The 14,561-nt window shown below is 36.0% G+C and overlaps 1 protein-coding gene across 5 annotated transcripts; it reads right to left on the reverse strand.

Annotated features, from left to right (window-relative positions):
* Nucleotides 1–9,492: 9,492 nt before the first annotated feature.
* On the reverse strand, nt 9,493–14,193 carry LOC105036048 (peroxisomal membrane protein 13). 5 transcript variants are annotated; one of them, XM_073250466.1, is made up of 7 exons: nt 13,808–14,186; nt 11,333–11,560; nt 10,946–11,241; nt 10,378–10,470; nt 10,025–10,282; nt 9,825–9,930; nt 9,518–9,748 (listed from the first exon to the last, which is right to left on the reverse strand). In XM_073250466.1, exons 1-5 carry the CDS (start codon nt 14,073–14,075, stop codon nt 10,067–10,069), a joined length of 1,101 nt encoding a protein of 366 aa, XP_073106567.1. In that variant the 5' UTR covers nt 14,076–14,186; the 3' UTR covers nt 9,518–9,748; nt 9,825–9,930; nt 10,025–10,066. The 5 variants fall into 5 exon arrangements, with proteins under 5 accessions (XP_073106569.1, XP_073106567.1, XP_073106568.1 ...); XM_073250468.1 differs by having other exon boundaries at nt 9,493–9,748; nt 9,825–10,282; nt 10,378–10,410; nt 13,808–14,193; XM_073250467.1 differs by having other exon boundaries at nt 9,825–10,282; nt 11,336–11,560; nt 13,808–14,164.
* Nucleotides 14,194–14,561: the final 368 nt, after the last annotated feature.

Consider the following 14,561-nt stretch of genomic DNA (forward strand, 5'->3'; position numbering starts at 1 on the left):
CTTTTTACCCTTAACTTTGATTCTTCTCAAAGACTATATCCTTAGCGCTTCTCAAGTACTTAGAAATATTTTCATAGCTATCTAGTACTCTCAGACTAGATTTAATTGATATTTGCTCGTGACACTCACAGCAAAGATATGTCGGTCATGTACATAGTATACATGAGGCTTCTACTAGCTGAAGTATAAAGAATTTAGCTCATGTACTGTATCTCTATAGATGTGTCCCAAATATCTTCTCATAAAGATTAATCCCATGCCTAAGGTGTAGAAATTCTTTTAGGATTTTTATGCTGAACCCCTTCAGCACTTCTTCTATGTATATCTTCTGTGAAACTAGCATCCTAATAGATCTATTTCATAGATCTATATCTATCTTATAGACATATATAGGATGTTTTCAAAGATCTCTTACGAAGAATTTCTTTAGACAGCTATATTCTAACCATTGTTAGTATGGGAACAATATTTTCAATCAGGAAGATGAAATCTATGTATAATATGAGGAATATAACAATACTCCCACTGACCCTTTTTATAAACACTTGTTTCCTCCTGTTCTTGATGAGATCAAACATTTGATTGCATCAAGTATTCTTATTCCAAGATGCTTGCTTTAAAGGTCTCTACCTTTATATCTCTTCCTTTTATAGATCTATTTGAATCTAATAGGTACTATACCTGCTGCTAGATTTACTAAGAATCAGACTTGGTTAGAATACATCGAGTTAACTTTTAACTTTATTGCATTCAACCATTTCTCCATTTCTCGAAATTGATGTCTAACATCGACTCATAGTAGTTTTAGGATCATCTCCATGTTCCCTATCTCCATAAGGAATATTTTTTCTACATCCTCTATTAGAATACCTAAGCATCTGTTAGTAAGATGAGAGATATTACTTGACTTATGAGGTGGAGGAGTACTCTATATACTGGCTCAATCATGAATAGGTTCTATAACTCATTTCTCTTTAGAGACTTTCATTTTGAGCTCAATTTTTCTCCCTCTATCTTCATCTTAGATAAACTATTTCTTCAAGAACATAGTCTGTCAGATCATAATCACATTATGATCTTTTAAAAGTAAAACTAGTATGCCCTAAACTCTTTAAGATAACTTAGAAATGAGCTCTCATAGATCTAACCTCTAACTTGTCCGTCTGTTATCGCTTAACATGGGCCGGACATCCTCATCATGCCACATCTCATATGGCATGATAGGACTAGACTTAGAGAAAACTATTTAGCAGTGAAGCTTATCCCTCAAGGGATAAGGGAAAGTCAGTGATGTTCATCATGGATTAGAGACCATATCAAATAGGGTCACATTTTTCCTTTCCAATACCCCTTTGAATTGAGGTGCACTAGGAAGAATCTATTGTGAAACTATACCATTTTTTTTGAAATGGATTAGAAACTCCCACTAAATATACATCTTCTCAATCTCATCGAAGAACCTTAAGGATTTTCTAGTTTGCTTCTTTACCTCATATTTAAATTTTTTAAACTTTTCAAATACTTAAATTTATCTTACACATGTACCTATACCATGAAAAGTCATCGATAAAAGTTTCGAAGTAAAGATAACCATCCCTAGCTTGTACATCAAATGGACTATACATATCAGTATGTACCAGGTCAAGTATCTCAGTGATCCTCACCCTGTATCCCATAAAGGATAGTTTGGCCATTTATCCTTGAAGATAGAATTTACAAATTGAAAATGACTCAAGAGTCGATGAGTCTAAAATCTTAAGTCATTTCAATTTGTTTATTCTATCCTCTCCAATATAACCAAACCTCAAGTTCTATATATACTTCGAGTTTATCTCATTTCTGGATCTCTCAGACCTAACGGCACTCACTATCTGCTCAGATACTAATATCGAGCAGACCCAACATACCTTCTAAAGGTATGTCCTTTATCTTTTTTTTAGGCTTTTAGGTATACAAGACAGTTCCTTCTTTGACTTGCTCTCGAACTTATATTTTTTCACGGACTTCTTCTTCTTTCAAGTAGACCTTCTCTTGGAAGTAGAAGTCTGCTCCACAGTGAAAATCTTACTCGTTGAACTCTTCAAGGTCCCTTGGGTAGTCACCAACATATTCAATAATTTAATCAAATGTAATCAATTTAATTCATATGGTAGTTTACTATAAACTGTCCATATGAACTAGTAAGAGATTGTAAGATCAAATCCATTTACAATTCCTTATGCATGGTAGAGCTTCTCAAGCTCATCCAAATCCTTAATCATTGTCAAATAATGATCATGAACTAATTTTTTTTGATCAATTATCGGATGGTTTGGTAACATAGGGATATCCTGGACATGATACATGCTTAACCCTTCGGAACCTAAAACTATTTTAGATTTCTAAGCCAGTCTTTATAACTTATTTGGTTAGTCAATTGATTTCTAATATGTGAGCTAAAGAATTTGAAGCTGATATTTTATTCTATCAAAGAGTAGAGATTCTAGTTATATTTTTATATTTGATTTTAATATTTATTCTAGGATCTTTTAAAATAAATATGCCTCTCACTATTTTTTCGAATCTCTTACCCTACTCAGGTAGAGAAATGAAAATCCTTTGCGACTAGAATTTCAAGTGGATAATATGGTCCCACCAATTGGCATGCCACCTCATCTAATAGTTATTGATAATATATCAATCAATGAGTGGACAACTCTTGTCCAATGCATAAATTGCAATAGTCACCATTCTCTAATTCTTGAAGCCTCACTTAACAGTTATTGATCACATTCCTTAGTTAAGTCAAACCCATCATTCACCATCGAGTGTAAAACCATCATTGGATCCTCACCTAATAGTTATTGAGTCCAGTCCCATCTCTACTCTGAAGCATCTCATGCTATAAAGTGGTTGCATCTTTTCTGATACAACTGAACCACTGTATCCAATCGAGAACAATCAATATCCGAAAGGACCACATATCTATAATGGTAGAAATAGCTCGACTTAATATTTAGTGAGAAGATTTAATTTAGATCTTCTTAATTTTAATTATTTATTTATATTACATGTAAATCCATAATTAAATTAGATCTACTAGTGAGATCGTGTCTTGACTCATCAAGACTAGACTCATGGTGTAACACAATCATGGTGAACTCAATGCTAAGCATCCCAAATCAGAATTTGATCAACTAAATTGATCAGATGAATAATGATCGATGGAAGGCTCTCCACTGTTGATGCAACGGTCCTAATTAAATAATCACTTTTCAAAGCACTTGCCTTAGACACCAATAGATCAACCTATTCTAAATTGGACTTGATTTTGGTTCCTCACTATAAATTGAGACTGCATCCATCTAAAGTATATTCATGATACAACCTTACTCCTAGAGTTTGTAGTGATTTATGGAGATTACTACATATATCCATGAAAAACACATACGTGACTATCACATAGTCCTGATGTTCGTGCTAATTTCTTATGATGTTTTATATATCAATCTCTTTCCATCCTAAGACAACCATACCACATAACGATCCTCATTATGCTAAGGTAACATAATATCAAGATGATTTAAGATTGATTTATAAAATCTATGTTCAATCAAATTACTCTAATTTGAAAAATATCCACATCATCAAAGATCACATCAAGATGAATCTTTATCTATGAACATCATCTCATGCATGAACATATAATAAAGATAAATTCAGATCTAATAGGATTCACATCACATAAAAATTAGATATCGAATTTATGGATGCATGAACATAAGAAATCAGATTTTTAGATCTTAAAAAATAATTTTTAGATCTCAAAATCAATGCATGAACATAAAACAATTTGAATTTTAGATCTAAAAATAGATTTTTAGATCACAAAATCCATCACATGAATTTTAATCATTCAAATTTCAGATCTGAACATAGATTTTCAGATCTTGAACTCCATCTCCTTTCATAATCATTTATGATTTCAGATTTAAAAATAATTTTCAGATCTAAAATCTAATCTTAATCTTGCAATAATGAGATGGCTCTGATATCATTATTAGAAAATACCATCACATGACGATCTGATATGCATATAGAGAATTAAAATTTTTCAATACATAGTAAAAAAAAATTTAAATCTTTTCAATATCATTCTAAGACAACCATGCAACATAACGTATCAACGTTATGCTAAGATAATCTTATATCAAATGATATTAAAATAAATCTTTAATTAGATCTAATCTAATAAAGCATGCATAGAGATCAAATCTTAATATGAAATCAGAATTATTATATATACAAGATTAAGATACATACAAAAATAAAAATCTGATTTTTATTTTGCATGGGTAGATCTTCACTGTGATCTGATGATCTGTAGATATTTCATAGTCTATTAAATCTGCGATCTGATATCTATAGATGTCTTCAAGATCCTTTTAAGTTGCATAAATGTCTGACCTCTATAAGTATCCATATGAGACTAATCTGATCAGGAGATCCCGATCTTATCAGGATGCTAGCTCTCTTGCAGAGATCGCTCCTTGGATTGTCAAATCTTTTATCTCTTTTGATTCTCTTCTCAGAGGATCAAGAAATCAGATCTAATCTAATTTTTTTTCTCTTTCTCTTCTCAAGAGAAAAAGAAGATCTAGAGAAAAGAATAAAGATCAAATCTCTTTTCTTTTCTTTTTCATCCAACTTTTAGACTAATTAATTATGGAGGAGAAGGAAGATGAAGAAGCATGTCCAACTCTTGGACATCTATGGACGAGAAGAGGAGAGAGAGAGCCATATCCAACTCATGGATAAAAGAGAGAGAGGGGAAGGATAAGATACATTAACAACCAACTCTTGATTGTAAGAAAGAAAGGAGATCCAACCAACCTCATGCCAATCCCTTTTGTGCGTCAACTATCCCTCATGCATGCCCACTTTTCTCCTCCTATTTTTCTCATGCCAACCACCCTCTTAATCACCGTGAGATACCATGAGGCACCCCCTTTTATCCCTAATTTCTAGGTTTGTTAGGGTTTAGGTGGAGCTTGTTAAGAGTCCATCAAGAGGACTCTTATGTGCCGCCCACCCTTGCCATGTGCCCCCACTTTTCTCCTCTTTCTTAACACCAAAAAGCACTAGTAAAACCATTATGGCGTGGTCCTTGGGTGTGGATAAGGAGAGAGTCTCAGTCCAATGGGACTCTAATTTTCTAACTTAATTTCATTCCGATTTGAATCCATCGAATCTAAATTAAGTCAAACCTAATTAGAAATTAAGTCTAAATCCTACTTGGATAGAAAACTAAATTAAATCAAATCCAATCATATTAATCTGATTTAATTCGATCCATATTTGATCAAATCAAATAATTACAATATTTATAAATTAATCCTCCTATAACTTACTAACTCTTAGTAAGTCCTCATATAATTTTTACATATTAGTCCAATCATCAATCACATTGATAATTGAATGTTTTATGATTCAAAATCGCTATTCGACATCCCAATCAGTCAGAACTCTTTTGTATGTGATCTCGTAGGTTCTATTCTATCGGTAGTGAGATATATTTTGATCTCCATCAAAATATCATTGAAATTTTTTCAATTGATTAGAACAAATCTAATTCTGTCCATCAAGAGTCATCGATCATCAAGATAATGCTCGATAAATCTTCACAATCCATCAGTGACATCTAGCAATATGTAGTAACATCCTAGCAGAATGAAAATAATAAACCTTTAGATATAGTTACTGTGTGATTCAGTTCTTCTATCATGAGTTTGATAAAATGAGTTATAAAAAATTTATTAAATCCCATCATTTGTATATGCAAGATTGGCTCAACTCGAGTTTATCTATGAATTTTTGTGAAAACTTTTTTCAGTATTCGCACTTGTTTTGCCAAATACTTTCAGAACTCAATCTTGCGAACGCATAAGACTTCGCCTTTTATTCTAAGATCGATAGATCCTATCTAAATGCACACCCTATTCCTACAATGAATCTACTGCAGCCAACATAACCTTAAGGTCTATATGGCTAGGAGACTGAGTTATGTGTAGTCAAACTACAGAATCTCATTGTAAACAACTGAGGCACTGCAGTCAAAGAATCATGCATACTACTACACATTGAGAATGTTACTGAGAGTGAGTAGACATTCAAGTGACTTCTCATATTGGTCACACTCAGTATTTTTATTCTTAACAAATATCTGTACTCTCATTCTAGTGTCTCACACTGTAGACTCGAACTCGTCTATCTGAAGAAGTAATTTGTGCACTAACCTATCTGGATCGATCACCATCCCCATGATGATTCTATATCGGGAGCAGTTTATAATAACATCAATGATACATCCTCAAATTCTCAATCTTGAGAATATGTGTCATCTTGTTAATTCATTGGATGATTCATGGATATATATATAGTATGAATGAACTAACTATCCTAAATAATTAGGTCAAGTATGAAATTATATCCTAAAAAAATTAATATGTCAGTCTGATTGACTTCTAAGGCATACATCTAACACCGCATTAACCACTGCTCCCAGCTGGAAAAATCGAGGTGGGGCCTCTGAAGGTGACACCTGAGCTGCTGATTGACAAAATTCTCTACTGATGGAAGTTGGTGGCATTGGAATGGCAGGAGGATGCTCCATTATGCAGTGCTATGGTGTGGACCTCTCACTCCTCAAAAATGGGTTGTGGTGCCCTCCTTCTAGTATCAATATGTTGCGACAGATTCCTAGCCCTGGTCAGAGAGGTTGGAGTTAACTGAAAAATGAGACATGGTGAGACCTACAAAATAAGTCTCGATCGGAGTTGGTTCTAGCGGAGACCTCCGACATCAAGTCAGAAAACTGAAATAGATGAGAAGAAGTGCGAGAGGGTGATAGGGTGCGAGTATGCATACCTGGAGGATCCTTTTTCTACCTCTATTTATAGAAGGCAAGAGTCATAAGGGAAAAAATAGTGAGAGGCCAATCCAACCTATCCGACCATACCACTCATGATGTTCCGTCTGAGTTTTAGTGGTGGATGCCACCTTATCTGGCATGTAGTCAGCTGCTCTCAAGGATGGCGTGATTTGATGTGACCTCATCCAATGCATAGCCAACTGTTGGAGTGGCGTGATCTAACATGGAATAACGTAACTTGATGAGACCATATGGGGGGTCGATCTTTCCAAATATGGTAGCTAGCATAGTTGAGGGGAATGCAATCCACAGCTAGAGGTGAGGATCGGCGAGGGATTCTTTGATCGAAGATGATACTGGGGTCGGGACTTTTCTTTGATCAGCGTCTGATGTCTAGGTGTCACCCTAATGCCAATAGCTAAAGATCTATGATCGAACTAAAATCGACAGTCAAAGCTTAAATTAGCGATCAAAGTTAAGATCGACGGTCAAAGCTAGGGTTGGCGGCCGAATTTAAGTTCAGCGGCAAGAGTGAAAATGGAGTTTGTAGTTAGAAAGTGAGGATCGGTGAAGGTCCAAAGTAAGATCCTCCACAGCTTTATTATATACTGAATAACTTCTTTCAGCGTAGCCTTTTCACAATTTTGAGATGATATATCTACCACTGGAATTGTACTCATTTACCTTCGATCGGTATTGTAGCGACAACCTTGCATGCTTCATCACAGGTCCTTCACTAGTGTGTGTCTTCGGCACAGGCAAGGTATCACCCCCAACATCATGCATAATCTTCCATTTTGTATTATCATGGTGGTAATGAACTGACAAGAGAATGAGGTATGGACATGTGGAACACAAAACAAGGTCCATGGATGTTGTTCTATCCCGATTGATCAAAAATACTTGTAATGTAAGATGTGAGTTAGTCCAACATTGATTTGGCAAAACATTCTTTGGAACTTAGGACGGGGACTGCTAATATGGTTGTTGAATCTGTCATAAATAGTATGTAATGTAAAATTAGCCTTTCCACAAGAATTCCTATCATTTTGAAAGGCTGTATGGTTTTCAAACTCAGTATCCTATTTTCTCGTGTGAACAGGGAGGAATGCTTAGACATTAATTGTGTACTCTAACCATCTTGTGTGGGTTAGGGTGTAGAGAATTATTCTGAATCACAAATTTGGAACTTTAGAAGCATGTGAGTTGTGATTGATGCAATGATAGTATACAACTATTCGTGATGAGTTTTGCATGAAACAATAGCAAACATTAGCTCGATGAGAATGATCTATTGTTATATTAGTTTTGCATGCATCTCTGATGTTTGCCTAATTTATGAGTATGACCTGCTATTATTCGTTTTATTGAATTTTTCCAAAAGACTTTAAAATAAGTTTCCTTAGGGAAACGTTTCCATTAGTAGAATTATTTTCACGCATTGGTTTAAAAGTAGAACGAAAATGGGATGTATCATGGTCAAATGAGATCTGACATTGGTTTTTCTCTATTGTGAAAGCGTCACAAAAGGTCTGTTTTTTTTTTTTTTTCCATTTTGGACGGATTATTTTGAAATGATAAGAGATTTAAAATGTTACTTGTCCCCTGTATGAGTAAATCTTCCGTTAGATCCAGGACAAAAATGTTGGCAAATAAGCTACATCGTCACATAGTTGATAAAATCCAATCACCGTAAGATCTACTGCATATTAAATGCACTTTGTTGCATGGAGTCCATACGTTCACATGGCATGCAACATATGACAATTATCTTAAAATAATTAATAAAATAATTATAATTATATTTTTTAAATTTAAATTAGATTAATTCTATTTAAATTCAAGTTAATTATCTAAATGATAACTATAATTGTATCCTCTTTGAATTTAAATTAGATTAGTTCTGTTTGAATTCAAGTTAATTATCTAAATGATAATTGTGATCGTATCTTCTTTGAATTTAAATTAGATTAGTTCTATTTGAATTTAAATTAATTAACTAAAAAGATAAGTCCCAAGAGAAATAAATATCTCTAAACCTCTTTAGAAAATGCACGTGACGTTTCTCTCTCCTATCTCTCACTCAATCACCGAAATATTAGAACTTTCTCTAGGAATCTACTCTCCAAAGGCACCATCATTGACCTTAGAGATTTGGATCATGAAGTTTGTGGACTCTGATAGCCACTCCATAAGAAGATGACATCAAAGGTGGTTCATGATTATTAAGATCCTAGATATAAAAGGATTTGTAAGCAAATGCACACCTTTAGAACTGTATGGATATGACTACGTGGATTTTGACTGGGTATGCCCACACACCTTTCCAACACACTTTATACCTAACTTTGCCCCCCTACACTTCTCCCTGCAACCAAACACCAAAAGCTGCCATCCCATGAAATGAATCCTTTCCCTTTCTACATCCAGCCTAGTAATCATTGCAGCAGATTATATCCCTTGGACAACCTATCTAAACTGGCAACGCATATCCCCTGGACAACCTATCTAAACTGGCAACGCATTAAATAGTGTAACCAAAGACTACATGACCGGACCTCTAAGTAGAATACAAATAAGTAGAATACAAAAACCAAGAGAGTGCAGTGGATTAGTGGCCGGTCTACAGGCCTGCAATGAACTTAATTAAAAATCCTCCTGCATAGGTCAGGAGCCTGAAGTAGCATTATGAATCAACTCTCCTGCTACCATCTCAGAGCCTCAAATAAGCACTCGGAATGTAATGCCGATATCTATTCTGAGGCCCCAAGCTTACCACATGGATCATCTCAAAAATATCAGCAATGCATTGAAACGATAGCTTCTGCCTCTGCCAATCTGAAATATTATAGAGGATCAGGTAATCAATTTTTTTTCAAATGATGAATATATTGAGAAAGGACTGAAAAATTACCAGACTTGGTCTTCATCATATTACAAACTACAGTATCACATGGAGGCACTCACTGAAGTAACAACAGAAACTGAGAACATGCAACATAATACCGGTAGCCTGCAGTCTGCTCTTTTTCCAGCAAAAAAGGAAGTTCTTAGATATGCCCTTTTTCATGAGTTCAGTCATGCACATGATATTTTTTGACATCCTGTTTTTACCTAGACTGCTGCCTTTGTTACTCACATGAACCTGCATCTTTCTCAACTGGTTTCTTTACTAAGATTTTCTCCCCAGACAGTGTCCCAAGAGCCATTAGTAGAATTTGGGCCTTCAACGTGATGCTGCCCTTTTGCATTAGGGCCAACAAGCTCCCCAGGTCCTAATTGATAGTGTCTTCCAGGTTTTGTTCTCACCCCAAGCAACTTTAGCACAAATCTTGCGAGCTCACCATATAACAAACCTGACCGATCAAAGAGCTGCAGCAGACAAAACTACAGTAAGCAATGAATAAGCAACCATCTTTGCAATGCTCGATAGTATCAATGAAGCAGAATACATGAACAAAGGGCACCTGAAGGAGTGCTGACATAAACATGTGAAAAGCCTGCGTGTTTTCATCGATAAGAATTGAAATTCGACCAAAAAAGTTCACAACAACATGCATCTGCCATGAATGTCAAAAGGTAATTTCATCCAAGAAGAAAAGACAGCAAACTACTCTATAAATCAATACTGAATGGCAGGATCTACTCTTTTAGCTCTAGGCCACTATATCATGGACTTGTATAACATATGTAAAAAGTAATCAGACACACATATACAACAAGAGAGAGAGATATGTGCTACATGACAGAATATAAAAGTGGAAATGCTGAGATCCGCCAATCATTTGATAGATATAAAGGAAGAATTACCTATGTCAAACACTACAAGCAACACCTCCAAAAGTTCAAGTATAGGACCTCCGCCCAAATGATGAAGGGTCCAACCATTGGGCTATAGATCTACTTGTGAGAAACTATGATAAATAATGTACTATAAATGTACTCCTGATATATGTAGTCAACAAAGAATGTCTATTGCCAATCATAAACACTAGCCTTGAGGAAATTGGAATGGAGATGTATGCATGTACTTACTACTCGAATGAAGGACATCCAAAAGCCTGGCAGTGATGGGGGAGGACCATAGAGGTTATTAGGATCTAAATTACCATAAGGACTACCCATGGCCATCCCATAACCATTCACTGGGCCACCAAACCTGCTGTTATACATGCTCCCTAAATACACTCCAGAACCTCCACGCAGCCCACCAGACCCTGTGTACATGCTATTACCATATAGACCACCACCATAAGACCCTCCAAATCCTCCATATGAATTATACATGCCAGAGCCATAACCTGAATTGTAGTTCATAGTCGAAACATATCCTGCATGCAGGATGAGGATTTCACCATTTGGAGATAATGGAAGAAAAGGACATCAAATCAGTGAAACTTCAGCATTGGACTCGATAGGAACTACCTCCATAGCTGTTCCCGTTGTTCTGTTCCCAGGGTCTTGAACGTACAGACTTACCAAGAGCACTCCAATTTGCCGACTCATTCCCCTCGGCACCAGAAGCTGCTACCCCAGGTTTCGCAGTCCCAGATGCCTCAACAACATTACTTGTGCTTCCAGGTGAGGGAGGTTTGAAAGGTGCAGACAAGCTCCCAACTTGTTGCCAATGTTTTGGTGGCGTGATATTCCCTGCAACATTGCAATTATGTCTGATTCTTCCCACTAGGTTCACCTCCTTAAGAATTACAAGCAGCTCATTTCAAATATGAATGATGGTGAATTATACATAGAAGGTAAATAAAACAGATTAAAAAACTAAATGCATTAAACTAGGAAATTAATAACAAAAAAAATGCAAAACCCAGATAGCCACAGGGTGAAAAGGCTGTACATGAACTGGAAGGAATAACATGTCAGAAAGTTAGGATTTTTCAAATATGTAAAAGCACAAAAAGAAAGAACTCATCAGAGATTTGAAGATCAACTATAGTGAGTCCAAAAACCTACACATCATCATCATTATCAGCATCATCATCATCATCATCACCACCATATTTGCAACCTTTTGACTTAACAGACTAAACAGATTTAAGGTTCAAACAAGGTGAGGTCCTCCTGATAGCTATACCTTCATTTGATAATGCAAAAAAATGGGACAGAAAAACATTGTACAAATTGAATATATTTTAGATATGACAAACTGTAGAAAATCATTTAATAGAAGAAAATAATTTATAAGAACAGGAAAAGAAGAAAATTGAACAGCAGAATGCAATGTAGACATGGTAACCAATGTCACAAATGAATTAAGGAAAAAACGTATATCTTTCAAGAGGCACCTCTGCACATTATCGTAGCTGTGTAGGTATGTATACTAATCACATAATGCCACAAACACCTCTCCCCATTTCTCTTCTTAACCTTGAATTTTGGAAGCATCTAATTGTGTCAATTTCCTAGGAGGCCAGTATCCAAAATTTCTTCAACTTCATTTATGTATGGACTGAATGATGAAACCTGATTGTATATTATTTTGGCACTTAGCATAATTCTTCTTTGTGCTTTTTCATCTTGTAAGCCAGAAACAGTGGGCTTCAAGATTAGTAAAATTACAGATGGAGAATACCTTGAGAAAACCCTCAGAAATAAAAAAGGGAACTACCATTTCTGCTAGCTAATCATCTATCAAACATTTCGATAGCAAGCCACATCTAGAAAGTTAAAGTGGGACTAGCTGCCATAGATATTAGATAACAAACCCCCTAAACCACAATCCGCCATCTTCATGACCAAGATTTGTAATCATTTATGATTTGGTATTCCTTCACCTGTTTCTTGTGGTGTAGGAAATAAAACTAGCCATGTCAGCAAGAGGGATAAAAGATAGCATCCTCAATTTGACCTGGCTATATTGTGCACACTACAATTTGCTAGGTATTCCATCACTTCTCGCTCATCCGAATCAAACTGAACCAGCATCACATGTAAATTGTTCTTTACTAAAAGTAAATGTAAGAATTTGAGCTGTTCTTAAGATGAAATAGATTAAACATGTAAGTCGTTGTTCATCGGTTTATAGTAATTGTGGAAGCACAGCACCATTTCCTGGTGAACCTAGAAACAATTCTTGTGATCTCACTTCATCTGCCACGCAGAGACATGTAATGTAATCCAAGAAATGCGTCTAAAACATCCCAAGTGACACGCCAACGGCAGCAGCCCAGGTGCCCTCAGATTCAAACCTTGGTGGCAGAGAATTAATAAAAAAAAAATGTGAAGTGGTGACGAAATTTTTTTTTTTTTAAAAATGGTCCCCTTTGACATTCTACACTTGAATTTTTCACGCGCACGCGGGAAGAGAGATGAGAGAGAGCAACAGATCACCTAGGGATGGAACAGAAGAAACCTTCGAGTACTAGGTCATTTCAAATTAAATTTATAGGAGAGAATTTAGTAACCATAACGCACAGCAACTAAGATAACTCATCTGCTTTCCCCTCCAAGTATTAAAAATAGAAACAGGTCATGGATGCAGCTTTTTCCTTCTCAATCCAGAGGTCACGAATAACAGAACCAAATCCCACTCTAACAAGTGACATTAAACTACCTGAAAAAGAGACTTGCACAAACCTCTTTAACACTCAGAAACAAGTTTAAATTCAATTATAAAAAAAAAGCAAACTAATCAGGTCCGACCTCGGATTTTATTTTACTTTATTTGAGAAGGGATCTCACTTATCTTCTCAAAGAGGAAAGAAATGCCATATAGAACAGCTCCAAATTCGAAGAAGAGATCTTCCTAGGAAAGAATTCTAGAAAAAGTTACTTGTACGAAAGGAGGAGGGGGGACAAATACAAACCGCGCTGCTGCTGGGAGGAGGGATTACTGGATTCCATAAGCGATTACCGAAGGGGAAGAGACAGGGAAGGGCTCACATGAAGAAGCCTGCCATACACCACCGTCCAAGGCTCGGCGCTTGCTTTCTTCCTTCCTTTCCACTGTTACTCCAAAGAAATGCCAAGGAGCGCAGGCCATGCCCCTGCACCTCACCGTTTTAAAGGTGAACGGAGAATTCGATGGGTATAGGTGCGGCCTGTGGGCCGCGCGCTGCGGCAGCCAGCGGGGCGGCGCTCGCCACTCGCCCCGCTGCGGGATGCCGTGGGCTGCCGCTCCCAAGGTTTTCACGGGAATCTTAATCATCATCTCCGCCAAAAGCCAGAAAAAGTTTCAAACGTCACCAATAGTGCTCCACTTTTTAAAGCGTCCAGGACTTGATGTCGGCGCCGCTGAACAAACCAATTGCCGGTGGAGAAAAAGTTTACAACGTTACCGATATTGTAACGCCATTTGGGGGCTGATATCGGCCTGCTTCTTCTTCTTCTTTCTTCTTTTTTTTTCTTTTTTTTTTTTCTTTTTTTTTTTTTTTGTAGAAGCTGGTATTGTTTATTAAACTGATTTTTCTCATCATCTCTAATTGCAGGTTTTTTTTTTTTTTTTAGTAGAGCTGGTATTGTTTATTAAACTGATTTTTCTCACCATCTCTAATTGCAGGTGCCAACTTATTTAGATCACATTTAGCTAAATTTTTAGAGTACAGAAAGTACTTTAAATGATATAGTGATATTTGATAAAAAATCAAAAAATTATTTTAACTTTATCGAAAAGCTAAAACGTCTATTTAAAGAAACT

The sequence above is a fragment of the Elaeis guineensis genome, unplaced genomic scaffold, assembly GCF_000442705.2.
Source record: "Elaeis guineensis isolate ETL-2024a unplaced genomic scaffold, EG11 Super_Scaffold_1000033, whole genome shotgun sequence".
NCBI classification, from domain to species: domain Eukaryota; kingdom Viridiplantae; phylum Streptophyta; class Magnoliopsida; order Arecales; family Arecaceae; genus Elaeis; species Elaeis guineensis.

Coding starts and splice junctions, on each gene's coding strand:
- LOC105036048 (XM_073250466.1), bottom strand. CDS start 14,075: ATGATGATTAAGATTCCCGTGAAAACCTTGGGAGCGGCAGCCCACGGC. Junction 11,561..13,807: donor TGTATGGCAGGCTTCTTCAT/GTGAGCCCTTCC, acceptor GCAATGTTGCAG/GGAATATCACGCCACCAAAA. Junction 10,471..10,945: donor GGATGTCCTTCATTCGAGTA/GTAAGTACATGC, acceptor CATTCATGGCAG/ATGCATGTTGTTGTGAACTT.